We start from the raw sequence: 25223 nt of genomic DNA, 5'->3' as shown, positions 1-25223 counted from the left end.
TCTTTAGTCCTTCGATGAAGCCCATGTCACTAGTTTGGATCGAAAGTGAAGTGGGCCATTTTCTTCTAGATTTGCAACTCTCGCGCCGTTTATTTCACTGTAAAATATTTTATAGAAGATATTTTCAGCATTTTATTGTATTTTTTTTTTAAATTTGTTCAAACTTAAAAATATTTTCCGTTGATCATAAAAACTTAGTAAAATATTTTACAAAAAAACAAATAGTGGCCCTCTCCCTCCATTTCGTGGTTGGATCACCAATTTGGTGGCTGGTGTTGATGGTTCAGTCTGGTAACCATTGCTAACTATACGGATACCGAAGCTGCTAGTCTGGTCCAAACCTCTAGCACCAGTGGCTGAGCCATTAATTTTGGTGGGAAAAATTTTATATATCATAATAAACACTTGAAAATATTTGACTAAATTTTTTTTTTTCATATTTGAAAATATTTTACATCAAAATAACCAAATCATCAACTTTCCTAGCACTAAAATTTTTTGTTATTCCAAAAATAGTAAGGGTAAAAACTAAAAAGAAGAAGAAAAGAAAAGTGTGGGGCTGGGAAAATTTGAAAAGGACCGCTAATGTGACGTGGCAAAGAAAGCTAAAGAACAATGAATGAAGGGTGAAGACGAAAGAGTGCACAAGTCATGGCTCAATAATTCCAAACAAAAATGGTACTTTCTTTATTTGAGCTTTCTCTCTTTGAAAATAACCAAATACATCTTTGGTACTAAGTACATCTTTTGCACCAAGGGTAATTCTTCTGTAACCCCCAATGTTTTTTATTTTTATTTTTTTATGGTACCCACTAGTAGACAACCAGTTATACCAGGTTACGAAAGTATCATATTTGATGATACCATTCTCACATTGTGTAATACAAATATCATATATGACTATACTTTTGTCACATTTGGTGGTTCCTTTATTTTTTTTTTCTCACATTCGATGGTATCATCTTCACATTGTACAGTACCAATATCACATGTGATTGTACTTTTGCACATTCGATGGTTCCCTTATTTTTTTCTCACATTTGATGGTATCATCCTCACATTGTTCAGTACCAATATCACATGTAACTGTACTTTTGTTATATTCGGTGGTTCCCTTTTTTTTTTCTTACATTTGATGATACCATCATCACATTGTGCAGTACCAACATCACATGTAACTGTACTTTTGTCACATTTAGTGGTTCCCTTATTTTTTTTTCTCACCTTTGATGGTATTATTCTTACATTGTGCAGTACCAACATTACATGTGACTATACTTTTGTCACATTCGATGGTTCCCTTTTTTTTTTTTTCTTACATTTGATGATACCATCATCACATTGTGCAGTACCAACATCACATGTAACTGTACTTTTGTCACATTTAGTGGTTCCCTTATTTTTTTTTCTCACCTTTGATGGTATTATTCTTACATTGTGCAGTACCAACATTACATGTGACTATACTTTTGTCACATTCGATGGTTCCCTTTTTTTTTTTTTCTTACATTTGATGATACCATCATCACATTGTGCAGTACCAACATCACATGTCACTGTACTTTTGTCACATTCGTGGTTCCCTTATTTTTTTTTTTTTCCACATTTGATTGTGCGGTACCAACATCACATGTGACTGTACTTTTGTCACATTTGGTGGTTCCCTTTTTTTTTTCTCACATTTGATGGTACCATACTCATATTGTGCAGTACCAACATCACATGTGACTATACTTTTGTCATATTCGGTGGTTCCCTTTTTTTTTTTCTCACATTTGATAATATCATTCTCACATTGTGCAGTACCAACATCATATATGACTATACTTTAGTCACATTCGGTTGCTTTTTTTTTTTTTTTTTTTTTTCACATTTGATGGTTTCATTGTCACATTGGGTAGTACCAACATCACACATGATCGTACTTTTGTCACATTCAAATGGTTCTTTTTTTTTTCTTAACTCACATTTGACAGTTCTGTCATCATGTTAAACCGTACCCATATTACATATGGGCATAGCCAACCCAACCCAACCCCATCGAATTATCTAATAATTGAAGAATATATATAACAAACATACCCCTAAAATCTCTAAATTTCTGAAATACCCTTTGTAAGGACACAATTGGTAACGACCCATAATAATGTTGGGTTCGCACGTAAAAAGACCCAAATAATATCACTTATAAAGCGTGGGTTTGAAAGGCTAGGCCTTGGTCACAAGACGGTGGCTTTCCGTGGTGTTCATACATAATTTAAATCGTGTTCGCCCTAGGAATCTTTCTCCTGGAGGCGGGCTGGGAGGCTCTGATTTTTGGCCATTTTTCCCTGCCTCTTCCCTCGGGTTGCTTACTTTTCCTTTTATACTAGCCTGTATCCCTTATCCAACGTCCACGTGTGGGGTTCGATTTTCCAGGACAGATACTTGTCCTATCAGCCCATACTCAGAGTGGTTGGGGGTGGTTGTAAAAACTGAAAAGTATAGCTCTGTCAGGTGCAGAGTATTGAATGGCAGTAAGGGTAGCTTTCCCATTGTCCTTGGTCGTTATACTATCCAGCGTATCATTCTCTATTGACCTAGATATTTTAGATTTTTTTCCCAAACTGTTCCTATACCGTTTCTGCCCTTCCTTCCAGGGAGACCTCGGATATGCCGAGGACAGAATCATTCTCGGCTGCATCTCAAGACTATTTGGACTTTTATTACCTATCCTCGGCTATAACCTTCCTCGGCTCGGGCCTTGGGCCCTAACATAAAAAATGGGCCAGGGCCACAAATTATTGGACCCCACAATAGTCCCTCAAAATCCTACTGTCAGATCTCTTGGTCGGAGAGGAGGGTTTTGGTAATACCATGCCTTTATTGCGGTTTGCTTAGATCTGCCCTTCATCAATGTGGGTGTCTCTTCATCTATCCAGGAAACATACCGAACTACGAGACATTCCTTTGTATTCATTCATGATGCGTTCCTGCCGCTTCATTATCCGAAACGCGCCTTTAATGATTTCCCTTTACGAGACCATTTAAATTCGACGGTTATTGACGGCGTGGAGAAGTGGAGCGGGCATATTCTCGTTTACAGATTTTCTTGGAAATTTGGACAGATTAAATGCCTCTCGTTTTGCCCTTCATATAAGAAGGAAAGCAAGAGGTTACCTCCCTTACACAATGACTTTCCAATCCTTTTAAAGTTTGAAAACCCTTAGCCTCCCTCAGAGTTTCCCTTATCTGCTTGCTTACACCTTGAATTGTGATACGTCCAAGTTAGGAGCGGGAATGAAGAGACCATACCCTTCCCAGAAATGCTACGTTCTTGTGAAGCTCAAAATGGCTCGGTTAGGGCAGGGATGGCAGAGACTCAAGACACTTCTCATCCTCCTTTCAGCCAAAATCCGAAGCAGGGGCTCGTCGCGTCAAAATTTCGACGCGACTGAGCTGGGGTCACCCATTATTAGTACCAGCCGCTCTCTTATGAGCATAGCTAATATGGTACCAGCGTGTTAGGAGTCAGGACTGATGCAGGGACAAAGTATCCCTGCTTCTTCCTCTCTTCCTTCACTGGTACCTCCTTTTGCCTCTCTTTCTTCTTCTTTCCACCACCAGAACCATGCTGGTGCTTTTCCTTCTTCCTCTTCTTCTCCTCTCCCACCAAAGAAGGCCCTCCTCTCAATATGGATGCTACTGGGGTAGAGTTTGGAAAGACTTTGGAGCAGAGCTTAAAAAGATTTCTGGCTGTTCGTTTGTCGTTTTTTTTTTATTGTTTTTGTAACTCGTTTTCTATATAGGCTTGTTTAAACCCTTCTTTGTACACTGTAATACCCCTTTATATTAATAAAAGTCGTCGTTGCTTTATTTCGTGTATTCTATCTCTTCTTTTTGAAATGGTTATGTTGTAAATAGACGCACTATTTTACGACTTCTTTTTTATTTTTATACTCTGAACGATGCTTTAGGGCCAAAATCCCAGTTAATAAAAAGATCTTGCTCTGTGCTTATTGAAACTATTCGACTTAATGATACCGAATTGAACAAATGATATTTAGGGCTGAAATCCTTATTAAGAAGAAAAGGAAAAGATATTATGATGAGCTTATTAGGGCTGTCTGACATAATAATGCCGACTTGAGAAAACAATACTTAAGGCCGAAATCCCTTACTAAGAAAAAAGATGTTATTATGAACTTATTAGAGGGATCATGTACAATAGGACCGACCTGAAAAATGGGTTGTATATCCCAAATTTGAACGAAGTGATGGCTGAATGCTCGATGCCATGTAGGAAGTTATCATCCGAGGATATATAACCCAAAAATGTACTGCCCCTGTAGGTTGCTAAGTAATAAGGCGTTTCGTCATCTTCCCAATAAATTTCATAACCTTAACCTTTTCTGGTATTTGGTCCGAGGACTGAGCGACTTAGAACTCTTCTTAAGTAGTTGACTCCTCCATTCTGTCCAAAACTTGATTTCTAAGTAGTTGGTTTCCCCATAGGTTTGAGTCCGAGGACCATGCAATACCTTGGTTCTGTCCAAAACTTGATTCTGATAAGTAGTTGGTTTCCCCATAGGCTTGAGTCCGAGGACCATGCAATACCTTGGTTCTGTCCAAAACTTGATTCTGATAAGTAGTTGGTTTCCCCATAGGTTTGAGTCCGAGGACCATGCAATACCTTGGTTCTGTCCAAAACTTAATTCTGATAAGTAGTTGGTTTCCCCATAGGTTTGAGTCGGAGGACCATGCAATACCTTGGTTCTGTTCAAAACTTGATTCTGATAAGTAATTGGTTTCTCCATAGGCTTGAGTCCGAGGACCATGCAATACCTTGGTTCTGTCCAAAACTTGATTCTGATAAGTAGTTGGTTTCCCCATAGGTTTGAATCCGAGGACCATGCAATACCTTGATTCTGTTCAAAACTTGATTCTGATAAGTAGTTGGTTTCCCCATAGGTTTGAGTCTGAGGACCATGCAATACCTTGATTCTGTTCAAAACTTGATTCTGATAAGTAGTTGATTTCCCCATAGGTTTGAGTCCGAGGACCATGCAATACCTTGGTTCTGTCAAAAACTTGATTTTGATAAGTAGTTGGGGGAATTAACCCCTCGGCTATGGCGTGGGACCTTGGTTTAGGGGGACTAGCCCTTTGGCCAAGCCCCTAAAACCATCCGCGCTTCTGACGCTACGAGGCGCAGCCCCTAGTGAAGAAACGTAACCCCTAGTGGAACTTTACGCTAGAACACTACAACTGGCTGTTTAGAAACGACAAGAGGACTGTCTCGACCTACCGCCTATGCCAACACACAAGCCTTCCCCACAGACGACGCCAATTGTGAGGACACGATTGGTAACGACCCATAATAATGTTAGATTCGCACGTAAAAAGGCCCAAACAATATCACTTATAGAACGTGGGTTTGAAAGGTTAGGCCTTGGTCACAAGACGGTGGCTTTCCGTGGTGTTCATACATAATTTAAATCGTATTCGCCCTAGGAATCTTTCTCCTGGAGGCAGGCTGGGAGGCTCTAGTTTTTTGCCATTTTTTCCAGCCTCTTCCCTCGGGTTGCTTACTTTTCCTTTTATACTAGCCTGTATCCCTTATCCAACGTCCACGTGTGGGGTTCGATTTTTCAGGACAGATACTTGTCCCATCAGCCCATACCCAGAGTGGTTGGGGGTGGTTGTAAAAGCTGAAAAGTATAACTCTGTCAGGTGCAGAGTATTGAATGGCAGTAAGAGTAGCTTTCCCATTGTCCTTGGTCGTTATACTATCCAGCGTATCCTTCTCTATTAACCTAGATATTTTAGATTTTTTCCTAAACTGTTTATATACCGTTTCTGCCCTTCCTTCCAGGAAGACCTCGGATATGCCGAGGACAGAATCATCCTCGGTTGTATCTCAAGACTATTTGGACTTTTATTACCTATCCTCGGCTATAACCTTCTTCGGCTCGGACCTTGGGCCCCAATGTAAAAAATGGGCCAGGACTACAAATTATTGGACCCCATACCCTTAAATATACTAAAATTACCAAAACGCATTTGAACACTTAAAAAATTACCAAAATAACCCCAAAACTCTAAAAAATTATTAAGATATCCTTAAAACCTAAAAAATGACCTTAAAACCAAAAAAAATGACTGAAATACCCTCTAAACAAAAAAAAAAAAAAAATCAAAATACTCTTAGATACTAAGAAAATGACCTAAATGACCATGAAACCTAGAAAAAGATCATAATGCCCCCAAAGCCTAGAAACTTACCAAAATACCTTTGAAACCTAAAAAATTACTGAAGGACCCTTGAAATCTAAAAATGACCAAAATACCTCCTAAAACCTCTATTTGCAAGACCAAAATGACAATAAAAATTTTATACAACCACTCTATTTGCTTGATTTGAAACCCATTGATTTTAAAATTAATGGATTTAAAAATCTTTGATTTGAAATCCATTGATTTTTAAATTCCTTGTTTGGGTCATTTTATACAATGAAGGATTTAAAATTCCATTGTTTGGATATCTAAATTTGGATCTGGATTTGAATTTAAGATCAATAAAATTTTTTTTTTCCAATTATTATTTTTCTTAAACCTTCAACATTTTAATTTTAGTAACATTTTTTAATAAATACATGAGCTAATAAAAAAGCTATTGATAATCCAATTGACATTATAATGTCTAAAAATCTGTCATCATAGCCAACTAAAATTTTTTTTCCACAAGTTCATATACGAAAGGATAAATAATTCATTAGTTCTATTTGTATATGCCATAGATGGTCCAAAGAAAACATACCACCTACTTGCACTTGGAGCTAAATATAGTGTTTTTTACCTCATAATAACGATAACTTGAAATGATATACAACCCAGTTTCATGCACTACAAACAACTCTCTTGTTGTAAAGTATCTAAAGGAAGCTGAAAAACTACAAAGAAATCCATTATAAGTATCTTGACTTCTACTTACTCTGCTACTTGCTCATCATAAGAAGGAAAAAAATTCATTTACAAAGAAATCCACTACAATGTGTTTCTTCACATCTATATTTGAATACTATCACGGCAATAATTGAAAAAGAGACAATCAAAAGCATCTTGCAATTGGTCTACATGTCTAGATTATTCATTCTTAAGTTCTCAACATGGCAACTTCTAACTTGTAGGAATTTCTTATTATCCCTTTTGCAGCTCAAGTGGTAACTAAAGTATCTGCATTTACATGGTATAACTATCAACACTTAGAAAAATGACATGTTCATAAGAGCACACCTCGTTGCATAGAGAATTCTGGTAGTTTTCTGCACATCAAAGGGGAATTTATCAAATAAAGCATATAATAAAGACATTATGACTAAAGTGATAAACATAGAAGGAACACAAGAGTTAAAAATAACTTAATATCCTTAAAATTTATAACAAAATATTGATAAGTTTTGATAAGGTCCAACTCAAAGATTCATGCCTTTTGACAGCAAGTATTTTTCCAACTAATTTGTTAATTTATTTTTTTGATAAGTAATTTTATTAAAAAAAGTTAAACTGATTTATTATGTAGTTTCTTTTATAGGTAAGTTCTACACGCCTCTAAAGAGAACCAAGTTAGGCACATTCGCGCTACACCATATTTCCAAAGGTCACACAGGTTTAGCGTATTGTAACTAAAAGGCTACTATAATGGTTTATAAAAAAATTTTGTGATCCACAGTGGCATTTCACCAGAAAAGTTAACAAGAAGTTCTTGCTCTCCAAATTAGTGACTTAACCATTGTCCTTCCTAAAGATCAAATATTTACAATATTTTAACAGTTGCAAGTCAAAACTATAACAACCTAAATCTAAGAGTTAGCCATAGAGTACCAGGGCCATTAAGCTCAAAGCAATTTTTAATACTTCGCATAATAAAAGTACCACTAAGAACTCCAGGAAATGAAGAAAGGCATCAACTTTTGGAGGTACAATGATATTAATCATGTCAATCAGGTTTAAGACAAAAATTTCATGTATCAAGCATTTTCATGTTAATAAATAATAAAAAAAGAAAATTAACAAAAACAAATGAAGACACAATTTGATGCATCTTATTTATACCTTTAAACTTGTGAACCAGATCAATACCGTCAACAACCCGAATTCGTGAATCTGCGAATGTGATGAGAACTTTTGATGAACTACCTGGAGCAAATTGTTTAGAAAAACTGATTAGCAACTGAAAAGTATCAGCCAAACTTGTCTCTCAAAGTAAGAATACAAACCATCTTTACAAGTGAAAATCAGCTAAACAAGGAGAGAGTAAACTAGAAAGAAATCGGTAAGTTAATTGTAGTTGAATTTATAATAATCTCATAAAAAGTACAAGATGGTAGAGCCACCAGATTACCTGGAAACCAGAGATTTTCTTGTGATGAGATTTCTTCTTCCTGTTCTGCAGATTGATTTGGCTTTTTTGTTGCAACTTATTCTCTGAAAGTATGAATAGATAAAGAAGTTATTAACAGTTAGTGCACAAAAACTTGACTAAACCAACCAGGCACGCATAGAGAACTTTCTAAACTAGTACTAGATGTATTGTATAAATGGCAACTCCCCTTGCGTGAACCAAGTAGTGCACCCTTCAGAAACCAACAAATTTCTTAAGCCAATTGAAGAATTGTAATTTATATAACTTAAACTTTAGTCTTTGATATCAATAGTATTCATGATACCAATTTAGTGTAGAAGTCACCTGACTCTATTGGCAAATAGAACAACTATTACTTCCATTTAATGATAGGCAAATCTTATGGACATAAACCTCAAGAGTTCTTTTGCATTCTGCATAACTATACTGAAGTTCTAGATGAAAATTACAGTGCAAACATTGTTGAACCCATCAATATCATATTTATTGCAAAAATGCAAACTATTTAAGTTCTCTGCTTTTATGAATTACTACATCATTTTTTTTTTCTGAATTACTACGTCTATTAGGAGTTTGGACAACTTGTTTCTATTTTTTTATGGAAGAAAGACGTTGTAAGTCTCTAGAACTATTACTACTTTCATACCAAGGTTCCATAAGTTCTTATTTTGACTATTTATTATCATTTTCAAAGGTTTACATATGGAAACTGATGATGATCATAATAGTCATAACTAGTCGCTAACCTATGCAATGCACGGAAGAGTCGAATAAAAGTTGTAAATTTTCACTTATAAAAGTTAAAACTTAAAAGGAAAAAAAAAAAATACTAAGACCAATAATGATAACTCTAACACCAATAATGTTATACAGTCTCAACTTTCATATGAATAAAATGACTTTGTTATAGAGTGAAGACAAATAAATGTACCAAATATTGAGCAAAAATTGCTTTAGTCATCTGGCATAAATAGTAGAACTATTTAAAAAAAAAAAAACTTCCTTTGGACACTTTTAAGCCAATAAACAAAACAAACCCTCATCACACACACAAATGTGAGAAATTTGGAAAGAATAGTTTTTGAAATATATGTATGTAAGAAAGAGGAAGAAGTACCAATTGAAAGGCAAAAAAGAGCATTAATCTATAAAGGGTGAGGTATTAAATTCAAGCTGAAGATGAGCTACTAATAACACATTACATTTCATAATTTATATCAAAATTTAAATCTATAAAGATGTAATTCATGCCTCTTAGCCGACCTTTTCTTTACATACCAACAATAAAAAAAAATTATAAATCAAAGTTTACAATTGTTTTATGTGTTAGTTTTTTATTTATTATAATTTATTATAGTTTCTTGATTACACCTAGTATCATTGTATATAAACGCTAAAATACAAATATATTTGTAATAGATTAATGGTGAAGTATGTTTGGTATTCAATAGCAAAAGTGATTTTCAACAGGATTTGAAATCATGAAAAAGAAATAAACTAACAAAAAAAAAAAAAAATATCCAAAAGATTTTCTTTCCTTTTCAAATTAGTGGTAAGGGAAAAAAAAACTACAGCTCCTCGATCTTTAATCTCTCTCTATATATATTAGTATTATATACATACCTACTAGTCCTTCATTGAGGCATTCCCTTAAAAAAATCATCAACATTGCTAAAATCAATGCTATAAATTCCAATATGCCAGAGTTGGGAAAATCAATTAAAAAAAAAAAATATTCTGCCCAAACTCCTTTCATAATTCATACCCAACAAAAGCTAACATGTATAAAAAATAAAAAAAAAAACAAAAAAGGTAGAAAATTTTTAAAGAAGCTTGGCTCGCTTCATAATGGTTTGCAACCACCTACAAATCAAAAAATCTCAAATTAAATTGCTGAAATTTTTGAGATTTATCGGTTTAGGGTTTTGTTTTTCTCTCTCTAAACTTAGGAGGCTTCAGTTATGTATTTATATATGATTAATGATAATGATGAGTTTGAGTTTGAGTTTAAGTTGGACTTGTTAGAAAGATAGAATTTCACTCCTTATTAAGTTTGGACTAAACAAAAATAATCTTATTATGGCTCATTTTAAGTTGGCCCTCAAGCCAACCAAAGAAATAACCATTTTGACCAAACCTTGCTCCACTAACCCACACTTCCAAGCAATAAATGTTTTGAACAAATAGTGGTTCAAAGAGAAAATTTACTAACAATAGCATCATTCAAATCAAATAGTTATGGACAAAATACTGAATTTTGATGAGTATTGGATAAGATGTCAGGACTATATAAAAATCATCAAAAAGTCTTAAAGAATTATGCATATATGTAAAAAATGTCGCATAAATTTAGTGAAATCAATCTCATAGAACCTAAACTTTCACAACATCCAGAAGATATTTTTAATGCAATTTGATACGCCAGTAACTTTACCCACTCTTCTAGACGTTGATTATTCTAGCAAAAAGGCTAAATGGCTAAGAGCAACTACAAATTATGGACAAGTGTGGTAGAGAGCTTCTAGTCTCATTACAGATAGAATTTAGTTGAGATTAAAGGAAAGAAGTCATTTTTTGTAAGGGAAAAAGAAGGGGGGGGGGGGGGGTACGAAAAGTGAAAGAAATTAATTGCACAATACTCCACAAAGCAGCAAAAGGAGGTTATTATTACATTAATCTGTCAATCATGAAGTAAAAAGAGAGGAAAAAAGGGATAAAAATGGCCCGCCCTAGTCATAGGTCTCTCATATAATAAGTTGTGTAATGTAAATGAAAATACAAAATCTTTGCCAAATTGTTCATTAATATTTACTAAACAACTACTCAATATTTTTCACATAGCCAGTCCCAAGCACAAAGATAGGAAGAGGGTTCTGAGTAATGGTTGATGTAACACCTCTTTTATTGGTAATTTATACACTCACCCAATGGGTTTTGAACCCACGACCTTACCCTCCCACTTATAATGGGAGGAGTAAGTGTCATTGGAACCAGAGCTCATTGGCTCAAACCTTAGAAATCCACTAAGTGGTTGGGATTAAGGCATCAAAGAGAGGGACAGACTTGAGTATTTGCCACAACATAGATGATAGAACCATATAATTAATATTGTCACTAACAATCAATAAAAGAATCTAATGGTGTGCATAAAAAGCATTGACACAATAGTCCACACTGTGCCAAAACAGTAGCCACATTTATACCCCAAGTCTTGAAGCAAAATAATCAGGTCATCAAAACAAGAAAGTAGGAAATGACAATATCTTTTCTAAATCTGATAATTATATCCAAAATAAATGGGAGCTTATACGTGCTGATGAAGGAATAAATTATAATTTTCATATGAACACAGCAAGAAACTTTTACTTCAAAAAAAAATGAAGGGGATAATATCATCAGTGATATTTATCTCGTACTTTTTCATTTTGTATATCAGTAATTCAATCAAAATGATTAAGGAAAACCACATTTTTCTGGTATTCATGCTACACACTTCTTCAATGTTATGATTCCTATGACTAGGTAGCAATGCCCCACTTGTTATGAACTGGGATTATGACGGCAAATTGTGTGAGGTCATGAGTCAGTATGAGACCATAACATCAAGAGCCTATGTATATAAAATAAAACTCATATCATCAACCTAGAGCCATAAAATATAAAATAGAAGTACTTACCATACCATGCAAAGAAAGTATATGAACAGTATTAATAGCAGAAGCTCCAAAAAGAAGAGCACTTAACAAGGACATATAATCAATTAAGTGGCTGCCTGGTCCAGTATAACTAGGAGGAACTGGAGGAGAAAGAAGCTTGACCACAAAGTGCACCACATGTTCCTTCCAAGAAAACAAGTGATTCAAAAGTAGATACAAAGTCATTTTCTTCAAGAATAAAGAGAAGGGGGATGGGAGTACAAAGTAAAAAAGGAGTAAGTTCCAAGTAGCATAAAAGGAGGACAAAAATTCAAAGGACATATATTGGTTCCAGGTAAGGGCTGTGCTGTGCATGTGGTGTTTTAAACTGCCTGGAGTATAAATGGTTTCAGCTAAGGTTGAGGCAAAGATTTTGTTTGAAAGAACTAGTTTTCTTGTTGCTTTCACTCAAAAGCATAAGGGAGTCAAGTATGGGTTTACTTGTTTGATTTGTACTAATAAAATACCAATTGACCCAAAAGCTTAAGCTATTAGTAAATGGGACCAAATGGTGAATCCAATCATTTTATTATAATTCTAATACTCTCCCTCACTTGTGGACCTAGGTCCTCCTTAATAAATGGGGCCCAACATTTTTAAGTTTTTAAATGGGAGATAGAGTGGAATAAGGTTTGAACTAGACCACCTAATCCGATACCATAATAAATTTTAGAATATCTCAAAAGTTTAAGTTATTAGGAAACGGTGAATTTGACATTTAACCATAATTTTACTATTTACAAACTCTGTTAGTATGGGAAACAATTCATGAAATATATAATCAATTATAAAGGCATAAAGCACCTCTAGGTGAGACTACAATAGAAGAGGACTTCAAAAATTTCCAATATCCAATATCACTAGTGATGCTACCTGAATGTTCCATCCACGGCTGACAGATGCACCACATAGAATCTTTGCCGCTGCTGACTTCTCTTCCTCTGACCCATTCAGAGCTATATAATATAATTTCTCTATCTCCTCTAAACTAGAATAGGGAAAATGGAGAAAATTATTCACGCCAGTAGTTTCTAGTACTAGAGTATAACAAACAAGAACTTTGTTATACCTTGAAGCAGGAGTCTTTATGGGGGAATTTATTAGAGAAGCATTTAATGGTGCTCCTTCCATAAACGTTGACCATGGGGATATTTCAACTAGCAATGAATCTGACAGTGAGATTATTGATGCAGACACATAACCAGGCCAAAAATATGCTGATGTGTCAACTAAATTTCTTGCAACGCAAGCTTCCACTATGAGGTGCCTCATGTTGGCTCCTGAAAGCATAAACAATAAATTGCAAAAAGATTACAGAAAGCACAAGACAAAGTGACTAGGCAGTAAACTAGACCCATGTATATGTAATGTATGAATTAAGTATTGCTCTCATGTTATAAGAATTTGAGATTACAAGTTAATCATATGCTTCCCCAAAACACCTGCTCTTAAAGGTGATGGAACCCAATCATTGAGAATTTGAGATGGATAGGAGATTAGAAGGTGGGAAACGACTTTATTTATCTAAGGGGAGGTCGGGTAACGGGTTACATTATTTAAGAGCACCCTCTCCAATTTGCTAACTTATTTCCTTTCTTTATTCCCTATCCTTCTGTGGCCAATGTATTGAAAAATTTAGAGATATTTTTTATGGAGCAGTTTAGGAGAGGAGTCCAAGTTCCATCCGGTACATTGGACTTAAGATTTGTACACCTCTTCAAAAGTATCAGGAATCCAATATGCTTTAATTAAGTACTTTTTAAGGAAATGGCTATGGAGGAATGTTTTTGAGTGGGGATCACTTTGGAGGATGGTGGTTGAGGTGTAGTATGGAAGTGCTTGGGGTGGGTGGGGCACCAAGGAGGTGATACGCCCATATGGAGTGAGTATTTGGAAATATGTTATACGCGAGTGGGCATCATTTCCACAATTTATTCAGTATGAGGTGGGTGATGGATCTAGAGTGAAATTTTGGCATGATAGGTGGTGCGGGGACAAACCCTTAAAGGAGGAGTTTCTAGTGTTGTTTGGTTTAGTCGGTATAAAGAGGCTTCGGTAGCGGATCTTATGAAATTCTGCAATGGTGCCTACGGTGGAATTTAAATTTTGTCAGAGCTACACAGGATTAGGAGTTGGAGCCAATGGGGTGTTTTTATGAACTTAACCTGCTCTACTCCTGTGAGAAGGAATGGGAAGAATATGTTCATCAATAAGATTGTCATTTATCAAAAATAAAAACATACCTGCTCTTATAGAAGTATCTGCATGACTGCCTCCACCTACAATATTCCTTTCATTCTTGCCACTAGAAATGAAGCTAGCTGCTTTTCTAGCTGCACTATTAGCTGCATCAACAACTGACGCAGGAGGGTATAAAAGGCTAGAAAAGTGTCCAAGGACTTGGAGAGAGGAAATCAATCCCTCTTTCCTTCAAGCAAGAGCCTTTCCATTCATTTTATGTCCATATGCAGACTCAAAATATCCAGTAGCAGTAGCTTGAGAGAATTTGGCCTCATCCTCCAAAACATTAGCAATTGCCAAGGGGACGATAGACAAAAGGACACAAAGACAGGCCTCAAGATGTGGAATTGGACCTTCTGGAGGATCACGTTCCTGTAACAAAGCATGGAAAGAGCAAATATCAGATAACTGTATTTATTTTTTCATGATAAGAAATGTTAACAAGGACTAGTCTCAACTCGTTGTACAAGCCGAAGGGCTGAAAGCCAGAGTGCCAAGAAGGTTTATAGCCAGCGTGCTTGGTTAAATACTTGGAGAATCTTAATTGACTCTGCAGTTTGGCCATCAAAGGTAGGTTATAATTGATTCCTTGCACTTATCAAACAAATTATGCTCTTTTATTTTAAATGCAATTTGTGCCTGTGTGCATGCACACACACACACTGTTGAAATTGATCTGAAAAAATTTCAAGGTATACGCTTGAAGAGAATAACCTGCTAGTACATCAACATGAGATTTGATAAGGAGTTGTTTCCCATCCATTGCATTCTCCATGTAAATATCAAAGGGAACTCAACAAGCAGACCGACCAAATTCAGAGTGGAAGCAAGGCGATGGCTTGCATGATGCAATATTGACAAGCATCCCAGTGAGTTGGCAATCGTTTAACGGGTATTCAAAGCCCAAAACTCTTTGTATGTTTCCAGATAATTTTGCCAATAATTGGTTGGCTGAATTAAAATTTGAGGATACCAATTCATGGGCTTCAAGAAAGCGCAGCCTCTGCAGGAGGCCATTGAACTTTTCAGGCCTCTCAAGTAAAAAGAAAACAAGACAAAAGGGATGATACATATCAGCTTCTCCATGAAGATTGTTTTACACAAAAGAACATTTATGTCTGTACTTGTGTGCGTGCACAATCACTAACATATACAACTGCAAATAACATTAGCAGATGGATAGCATCATACACATATGTAGTTAAACAAAAAATCCCTTACAATTTAAAACGTATTACATAGACTAATAATTATGTATAAGAAGAATGATTACGATCATATTCTATCCTTTCTACAATGCCCATAGACAAAGTGCTTCATCTGTATTTCACAGACCAATAATTGTGTATACAACTGCAAATAACATAGACAAAGTGGAAAAGAAATATATATCTTGCCCTTTCTACTCCTCATCTGTTTTTAAGAGTGTGACAGAACAGCTAGCTATTGGCCTCCCTTAACTTGTTACTTGCTAGATATTGTTTAAGCTATCAATCATTTCTACTCCCTCCAACAAAAGCATTATGCTGTTACACCTGTTAGACCCAAATCTTAGTGAAGTCCATTATAAAAGAAGAAGTTCATTTTCGATTATCAAACAATCTCCTCAAGGAACATCCCAATGTTCTGTTACTGATTTGATCGATTTATGTAATCTTTTGTGATTGATTGTATGGACCCCAGTTGTATACTCCCCGTATACTAGAGCAACTCTATATTTTTATATCAATAAAATTGATTTGAGCTTGAATAATACTGAATTCATGCATTATTCATGAAGCCTTCAAGCAATAGGAAACGTACAGGATACAATATTTCTATTAAGACCAAAAATTAAAAAATGTGGTCTAGAAAACACAATCCATTCAGAAAAAATATCCATCAATTGAAGAATTCAACCTGAGTACATGCTAAAGTTTTTAGATATTACCTAGCCTGGAGTAAATATATACACAGTTCTAAATATTATTCCACTTGGAAAATTGGATCAAAGATGAGCAAATAATAGGAATATTGTGGAATAAAATATGCACTACCAGAGTATTGCATTGCAAGGCAAACAATTTCTGTAAAACTTAGGAGTTGAATATTTTGGGGTGGGGGGGGGGGGGGGGAGGGGAGAATACATGATTTAATTCTAATAACATCAAAGGGAGCTCACAAGAAGGCAAACAATACAATAATAGCATACATACATGTTCAAGTGAACAAGGCGAGAGGGGAGAGCTTGTTCGATGAATTTCCAGACTTCAGAGTGAAGAAGAAGAAGAGCAGAGATGGGAGACCAAAAGGTGCCCTAACTCAGGACTGGGAAGCTGAACTTGCCAAGACCTTAAGCATTTAGCAACTTCCATAGCAGAAGCAGAAACAAGAGTGGTCTCATTACGCTGCTCGCACCTCTTCAATGTCTCCGATACACCTTCCTCGAACCAACCCACTCAACTCGCTTTCGGTCTCGAACTTTCTCCCCATTTTCAATCTCTCTTTCATAGATTCATATATCACACCTCTTGGTTTTGCAGGAGTGTGTATAATAATAAAGACTGTTGCCTACCGTTCCGGCACAGAGAGAGATCCAAAGCTCGATCAGTGTGTAAATGTGTAAACTCATCAAACCCTCTCAAATTTTGAGCCCTAACCTTTTTTTGACAATTCTAAACCCTAGATCCACAAAACCTCCTAAACCTTAACAACCTCAAATTCTCAATTTTCCCTACATTAGTATAAAGGATTGATTTTTCTTCTTAGCAATTATCAAAGAGGTAAACAAAATCGCATAACACAATTCATACTAATTTAAAAATGTGAGCAACACATAACAACCATAGTCCAAAGTACAAATTCAATTATTAATTGTTAATTTTATAGACTAAAAGATGGTTTACAGCAATCTACAAACACCGGACCAAAACATTGCAATTTGAAAGGAGGCAATCTGTGATAATGACAATTTGCAGCCACAGGGAAGGCAATGCTTGCTTATATAGTAATGTTATTAAATTTTTTTTTTTTTTTTTGGCTCAAGAAAAATGGGTAAGGGAAGCAACCAGTTTGTAGAAGATCTTGCCTAGGCATGATGATTGCAGCACCTATTCGCTGAGGAACCAAAGCCTAAGAAGCCTAGTTAGGGGAATGGGGGATTGGAGGACACATGAGCTCCCTCAGGGGGGGTTCAGGCATAGCTTAATGCCTTAACCTCAACCCCACAAAGATTCAAGCTCAGGATGTTGACCCCAACCAGACCACATTGGAAGACTTTACCATTGGACCACTCACCCTTGGTGGTCAATAATGTTATTACCTGCACAACGGACTGCTAGCATCCTCTAATGCTGGTATCTTCCATAAAGAAAGCTACTCTACCTATACTTGGACCATTGGTGATTTACTGATTGTGGGCTACAACTATCCCATTAAATGACCATGTAGCCACCACTGGACCATTTTTAAGGTATTAAGGGAAGATTCACCTCTGTATAACGAACAAGAAATGCTCCTTGGACAGATGGAGATCCATTTCCTATGATATTGGACGGGCACTACAGCCATCAAGAGTGGCTACGATCAATTTTAGAGCTCATGAACTATAACTAGATTTTTCATAAATTTCGCGAAGAGGATTGCTAAATTCAAAAATCTTTTAAAGGATGTTCAGAAAGATAATGGCATTGCACTGATTGAAAGAGTGTCAGAGAGCCTTTGAGAGTCTGAAGCAGAGGATGATTGATGAACCCTTATTGCGTTAGCCAAATCACACTAAGCCATATGGAGCATGCATGGATGGATCAGACTATGTCATACATAGCATCTGTATAACATAGCAACCCAGTTGCATATAAGAGCCAAAAGCTCAATGAGACCAAAAGGAATGGTCTAGGAGAAAGAGATTACAATCAAATGCAAACATCTACAAGAACTTTGGGACAGTATATTAGTCTAATCAACAACAATAAATACTCAACATTTGTTTGAGTTCCAAAACAGCCCATTTGGCTTAAATGCTCAATAACAAAGGAATTTAGTAGTGTGTAAGTGAACATAAGATTCAAATGTACATGAACATCTCACTGATTAGTATGTTAGGAATTCTCAAGTATATGAGATACTAAACAAGGGAAGGCATCTCACTGATTGCAGTTACCACTTACCAGCACTCAAGGTTGTTACATTTTACTAGAAAGCAAGTAGCAATTATATGTTGGAATAAAGAAACATCTTCGTCTATAGTGGCAGGCTAAAACATAAGCAAAGAAACAAAGGTAATGAATGCAAATCAGTTTAACTAACATCAAATTTAAAAAGCACAGACTAGTATTAGATTGAAATGTCTGCTTCCGTTGTTGCATTTTAAAGTTTTTTTTTTTTTTTTTTAATTTCTTGTTGAGTCTAATCTAATGTACCCATCTCCTGGCAACAAAACACTAAACTAGTTTTTATATTTTTTATTCAGTGCATATTTTTCCAGCCATAAATATAATTAGGGAAGAGTACTTGTCAAAGATAATTAATCAAATGCAGACAATTTGCACAACAATTGAGAGTAGGAACTAACACAGATAGCATCAATCTTATAACTTTCTTCTTCTTTTTTGTGACACTATTTCTAAGTGGTAACAAAATGTAAATCATTGAATTCATATTGCATCTATAATATTTATTGGGTAAATATCACAATTTTCCCAAAGTACAGACTCTAAAACCTAATCCAATATAGAGTAGTGAAATTCTCAATCCAATATAAAGGAGTCCTAATTAGATAAAAAAAATTAGGAGAGGTAATAAGAGTCATGCTTTCCACATATTTCCCAAATCCCTAACAATCCAGCAATTTTCACAGCAACCAAATTTTTGTTGCCAAATCAAAACGCAATGGTAGAAAGGAAAGAAGTACAAACCTCAGTTCATGAAGTACCAATGGATGCCAAAGATGACAGTAAGGACAGCAATGCCAGCCACGACGTGCTTCTTGTACCGCTGTAGAGGAAGTGATCCATTTTGGACATGAAACCTCCTCCTGCTCCAACATTGGTGCCATTGTTTTTGGCAGCACTGCTCATTTTCCCTTTTCACTTTCTCACTAGGTTAATCATTGGAAGCTATGTACGCTGTTTTATTATGCAATTGGACTTGGAAGACCTTCCTATCCTCGTGTTACCTAGGCTAATGACATGAGAAAGTATCTGTTTTAACACAATAGGTATACCAAGTTAACAAGCCAACTAGTAAATACCATGTTGGAGGTTGATAGAACCTGCTCTGATAAAGTAAAATAAACTACCCTATTCACACGCACTATGTGTGGATTTAGAGGCTCTTATATATATAAGTCGTAACTGCAAGTAGGTATAGTTTAAGTATAAAACGTGTTCCCTAATTTATAAAATTTGAAACTGAATTTTAAATTTCCCAAAAACCATTATATCCTTAATTTGCCTTTATTGCTAACTCATTTTTAATCAATCGAATAATAGGGTATTTTAACTAAAGATTTATGTTCCAATTGTATATACAAGCATGCCTTTCCTTGTGAATTTACTCATATATCATGGACTAGAGGGGAACTTCATGTACATAGAGGCTATATACACAATCTCACCAAAAATATATGTGTGCATAAACCATGTTGGCATCAAAAGACATGGTGACCTCTGAAGCTCAAAAATTGCAGGAGAGGTTTTCACTTTTCAATTTTCACCACACGTTCTTCTTTATCAAAAAAATAGAAAAACAAGAGCCCTTCACTAAATCTAAATGCCTAGTTTGATAATTTGATTGCTAAACCAATGAAATGAGCTCTAGCTCAAATAACACTTCCTCCCAAATTCCATAATCCTTGGGAACTTAATCAGATACTCCCAATTGAATCTAGGCTATATCACATATATACCATGCAGGAAATGGATTTCAACTCGGAAGAAATAAAAATTTTATTAGACTAAACACCAAATAGGAATAATTGAGAATCAGAGTAATAATTCAACAAAGCTGCTAAACCCAAAACTTAAAAGCAAAATTATCAATAGATTTGATTTGGCAATTTAAGATGAATGTATATCCTACCTATGTTTTATTCTAAAATGTGTATAAACTATAACGACAAATTTAGCGAGAAAAAAAAGCTCTACATATGAGGCAAGTAATTGTAACAAAGGGATTGCAGGTATACCAAATCCATCAAAGGTCAGAATATTAGTGGTAGTAGAAAGAAGATGATCTCTAATATTAACTACTAAGTAAGGAAAATCTACTAGTATCAATGGTCTTTGGGTGATATTCAATTGACCTATGTCGAGCTCCCAAATTACCCCATGAGCATAACCAATTGCAGACAAATTATTCTATCATTTCACAAATACATAAAACTAATTACACGTTCACAATGTTGCTTCAACTGAAGTTCAAGATAATTTTCACAAAAATTAGTTCAAATTTACAACATTAGTGCTCAACATAATTGCAAGGAAAGATAACAAAACTAGAATAGCAACAAACAACCTAGTGCCAATGCAAGAAAATAAATATCACCAGGTAAAAGAATAACTTGCAATGAAAATACTAGTCCTTAATCATTAGTCAATAAGTTGATATGATTACATACTGTACAAAGTAAAACAAAATGTTTACTCCAATATAAAGATAGCTTTATCTAATGGGGGAGGGAGGGAGGCATGAAGTAACCAAAAGAACCAAACTAATTATACTATTTGTCCAAGTGTTATGTAAAAATAATTAAATTTGTCCCTAGGGTTGGGTCTAAAGGGCCCTACCTTGGTGAGGTTCCTCGTTATGAAAAAAAGAAAAGAATAAATAAATAACAAAATTTACTAATAACGGCACTCTTACTTTAGAACAACTATCCTACATACCCTCAAATGAATAAAAGTTCAAGAATCTCTAGTAACACTCAAATCGTAGTAAGCACAAACAGAACATCAGAATTATGAAGGTTGAACACAAAATAGATCCTGCCTTTTGGCAAAAGACAAGTAAAAAGTATGAAAATGAAAGAGACAGTAACTTAAACTAATCAGAAGTCTGACAACTCAATCTATTGTGATTTTAAAACAATATTTTAAATTACAAGCACCCATAACCTGCTCTAAAACTAAATTTGATAAGCAAATTATAACCAAACTACCATTGTAAAACTAAAACTGATTCAAGAACTAATTTGGTGCAGAACCTGATCACTAGTGGTTTAAGAATTTTGGGGCTAGTTTAGGGAGTGCACACCTATACAAGTGGTATGATTTTTTTTGATAAGTAGTAAAGATTTATTGATATAAAAAAGAGAGACTCCCAAGTACACAGGAAGTATACATATCAAATTCAAAAACTACATAAATCAAGTAAATCAAAAATTGATGAAAAGGGTTGGTTTCTCCACACATAAATCAAGGTTCTAAAAAATAAAAGCTTGAGATCAGGCATAGAACAATCACTGTCTTCAAAACACCTACTATTTCTTTCCTTCCGAACACACCACATTAAACAATGAGGAACAACAATCCAGACATATCCATCACAATGGCGACCAAAACGACCTTGCCGGCAAGCAATAAGCTCAACAACAGACATTGGCATAACCCAACAAACTCCAAATAAACCAAAAACCATATCTCATACTCCAAAGCAACCGGACAATGAAGGAATAGATGGTCAACAGTTTCACTATTACACTTGCACATACAAAACCAATGCAAAATGCATACCTTTCTTTTCTTTAAATTGTCAATTGTAAGATGTTTCCCCAAGGCAACAATCCATACAAAGAAAGTCACTCTAGAAGGAATCTTCTACTTCCAAATGCTCTTCCAAGGGGTATGATATTTCACATCAAAATTACATTAGAAAAAATTTGAAACACCTATCCATGAGAAAGGGTTTAATGCAACAAAATGAGTGCACAACAAAATCGCAACAAAATATCGGATAGTAAAAGGAACAAACAATCTTGAGCACAGAATGGGAAGGAAATACTATCTCATAAAAAGTATTAAATTTTACTATAAGCAAATATACATCACTCACATAATCACTAGTGACGGGTTAAAATATAAAAGTTGTCCTTGATCTTGAGAAACTAAATAACCTTCACTCAAACTTTGGAAGCAACTCTTGAATATTTTCATCTACTTGATTAGACAATAGCAAGTCAATAAACAAGGCAGCAGTTGTTGCGTTTGCTGAAAATCCCTTGTCAACCATCATTTTGAGATATTTCATTGCCTTTGATGTCTCTCTATGTTGCAAAAACCCTTGGATTAATGTGTTATATGTGCGATCGTTAGGTGAACAACCGTTACCATCCATTTTCTCAAGCAGCTCACTCGCTTCATCAACTAGTCCATTCTTGCAAAATCCTTTGATTATTATAGTGTAAGTCCGAACATTAGGTTTCAATCCTTTTGCAGGAAGACCATTAAAGATTTCTCTTGCAGTCGTAAGTTCCCCAACATTACAAAAACCATCAATCAAGATGCTGTAAATCACAATATCACAGTCCAACCTTTTGTCTTCCATCTCCTGAAACAATGCCATTGCCTCAGCAATTCGTCTATTCTTAAAAAAGCCATCTAACAAGATGGCATAGGTTTGGGGATCTGGATGTTGGCCACAAGCTTGCATTGTATTGAATAGCTCTAGTGCAGTTTGCACTCTCTCCACTCGACATAACCCACCTATAAGAGTGTTGTAAGTCACTACATTAGGAATCATTCCCTTGTTCAACATTTCATGAAACAGATGCTTTGCCTCATCAATTTTTTTACTTTTGCAATATCCATTTATCAATATGGTATAGCTAAACACATCAGGTGAACAACCCTTCTCAACCATCATATTAAACGTCTTAACTGCCTCATCCATTTGGTTTTGCAAACAATAACCATCACTCAAAGAACTGTAAGTGACTTTGTTAGGCTCAATGCCTCTTTGAATCATCACTCTAAAAACTTCTTTTGCCTCAGTCAACCTCCCTTCCCTGCAAAGTGTGTCCACCAATATGCTAAATGTTTGTACATCTGGCATAACCTTCCTTTGTTCCATCTCATTCAACAAGGTAGCAGCCTCCCTCCCCCGGCCAAAATTGCATAGACCTTGAACTAAGGAATTGTAAGTGACCAGATCTGGTTGAATGCCTTTACTCATCATTTCAGATAAAAGGTTCAAAGCGTCATTTACCAATCTGTCCTTACATAAACTGTCAATGACCGTGTTGTAGAGCACCACATTTAGTTCAAAATTCCCATTTTCAAGCTTCCTGAGCAACCTAATAGCCACACCAGTCTGGCCAATCTTACACAAACAGTTTAGTAATGTTCCACAAGTAATTGCATTAGGTTGGTACCCTTTCTTCTCCATTTCTTCTATCAAATTCACAGCTCCAACTACGTTTCCTTGAAGACAAAGGCCTTTGACAAGAGTGGTTAGAATTATATGGTTTGGTTGATAGCCAAGTTTCAAAATTGTTGCCAAGACAGAGAAACCAAAATTGACCCGGTTCAAGTGGCAGAAACAATTAATCAAAACAGTGAGAGTATAAACATCGGGAGAGATTCTGAATGATTCCATTCGTTGAATTAGAGTAATGACTATGGAGTAATGCTTCATTCTAGCAATGGAACCAAACATGTTATTAAAATCCACAATGGAAGGCAAAGGGTGCATGTGAAGCATTGTATCAAACAGACCCAAGGCATGATCAAGATTCTTAAAGGTTCGAGATTTGCAGTGATCTCTCATAGATTTCAACAACTGATTCCGATTCTGATACGGGGCTTTCGCATTTTCTCTAATAGTAGAACAATAATGATAAGAAGTAAAAGCACGAAATGGAAGGCTTCCTACTCTAATAATCAAACGATTGCATATAAAAAGAAGAGAGGATGTTGATTTACCCATTTCACAATGACGACAGACAGTCTCAGCTACCAACTCGGGTGGGTCGGGTTTGGTTTGGGCGTAGCTTCGAAAGGAGAAATCATGGTGGTGGAGTGGCAGATCGGGGAGCTAAGCAGGGCAGAGATAGCGATTTTTGGGTTTGGGTTTGGGTTTTTCTGCTTCGATTCCGAGAACGTTATTTTAAGGGTTTGGGTTTGGGTTTGGGTTTTTTTGCTTCGCTCTTGAGATCGTTATTTTTAAGGGGAGAACTGTCTTTGAGCTTTGGGGGCTTGGAAGAAGAGTGGAACGAACAGCAGTGGAGAAAACGAAAAAAGGAAATGAAGCTGGAACGAACGGCAGTGGAGAAGTCAAAAACCCAATAAAGAAGAAAAAAAGAAGGAAAAAAAAAAAAAAAAAAAAAAAGTGTGTAAAGCTCATTTTTTTTACTTGAAAAATGTATAACTCTAATACTAGATATAATTTGAAGTCAAATATATGTAATTGTAATCTGTATATATAATTAAAATCAAAATTAAGAGATAATCTAAAGGTATATATTTTTTAATTATCAAATAAGGAAGGTTAGTCCTAGAAACTTGAAGTCTCATTTAGGCTCATGTAGGGTATATATATTCTCCATTTCATTGTTATGAAAGAGACAAATATTTTATAATTAATTTATTTCGTGTGTTTACTAAATTCTTTATCCGGAACCTATAATAGTAAGACATATTAATAAGTTGAAACTTGAAACTTGTGAATTGATATATGCTTTAAGTACTAAGTTGTGAAAGAGGTAGGATTCAATTGATAAGTTTAATTGTAATGGTATCTTTGTGGTATTTTATATTTGTGGCTCAAACCACATTTCTTCCTATTCACTATTTATCAATAAATTTTTTTAGCTTGAAAAGAGATTGCGATAATTTGTACTTATGTAAAATTATAAATTTGTGCATCAACATATTCTTTTATGGCCAGTGGTTTTACCAATTTTAATT

General features: G+C 35.4%; 2 protein-coding genes across 6 annotated transcripts; both read right to left on the bottom strand.

Annotated features, from left to right (window-relative positions):
- Nucleotides 1–7075: 7075 nt before the first annotated feature.
- Nucleotides 7076–13547, bottom strand: LOC115983920 (mediator of RNA polymerase II transcription subunit 33A-like). Its single transcript, XM_031106786.1, has 7 exons — nt 13542–13547; nt 13169–13379; nt 12973–13087; nt 12082–12243; nt 8384–8466; nt 8095–8174; nt 7076–7304 (listed from the first exon to the last, which is right to left on the bottom strand). The coding sequence occupies exons 2-7, from the start codon at nt 13369–13371 to the stop codon at nt 7222–7224; spliced, it is 726 nt and encodes a 241-aa protein (XP_030962646.1). The 5' UTR covers nt 13372–13379; nt 13542–13547; the 3' UTR covers nt 7076–7221.
- An 800-nt stretch (nt 13548–14347) lies between these two features.
- On the bottom strand, nt 14348–24601 carry LOC115983917 (putative pentatricopeptide repeat-containing protein At1g12700, mitochondrial). Of its 5 annotated transcripts, XM_031106780.1 has the most exons (6): nt 22372–24601; nt 19236–19520; nt 16536–17053; nt 15055–15343; nt 14799–14890; nt 14348–14712 (listed from the first exon to the last, which is right to left on the bottom strand). In XM_031106780.1, exon 1 carries the CDS (start codon nt 24241–24243, stop codon nt 22435–22437), a length of 1809 nt encoding a protein of 602 aa, XP_030962640.1. In that variant the 5' UTR covers nt 24244–24601; the 3' UTR covers nt 14348–14712; nt 14799–14890; nt 15055–15343; nt 16536–17053; nt 19236–19520; nt 22372–22434. The 5 variants fall into 5 exon arrangements, with proteins under 5 accessions (XP_030962640.1, XP_030962638.1, XP_030962641.1 ...); XM_031106778.1 differs by lacking the exon at nt 16536–17053 and having other exon boundaries at nt 15055–15496; XM_031106781.1 differs by lacking the exon at nt 16536–17053.
- Nucleotides 24602–25223: the final 622 nt, after the last annotated feature.

This window comes from Quercus lobata, chromosome 4, assembly GCF_001633185.2.
Source record: "Quercus lobata isolate SW786 chromosome 4, ValleyOak3.0 Primary Assembly, whole genome shotgun sequence".
Taxonomy (NCBI): Eukaryota; Viridiplantae; Streptophyta; class Magnoliopsida; order Fagales; family Fagaceae; genus Quercus; species Quercus lobata.
This window is presented reverse-complemented; position numbering and strand designations above follow the sequence as displayed.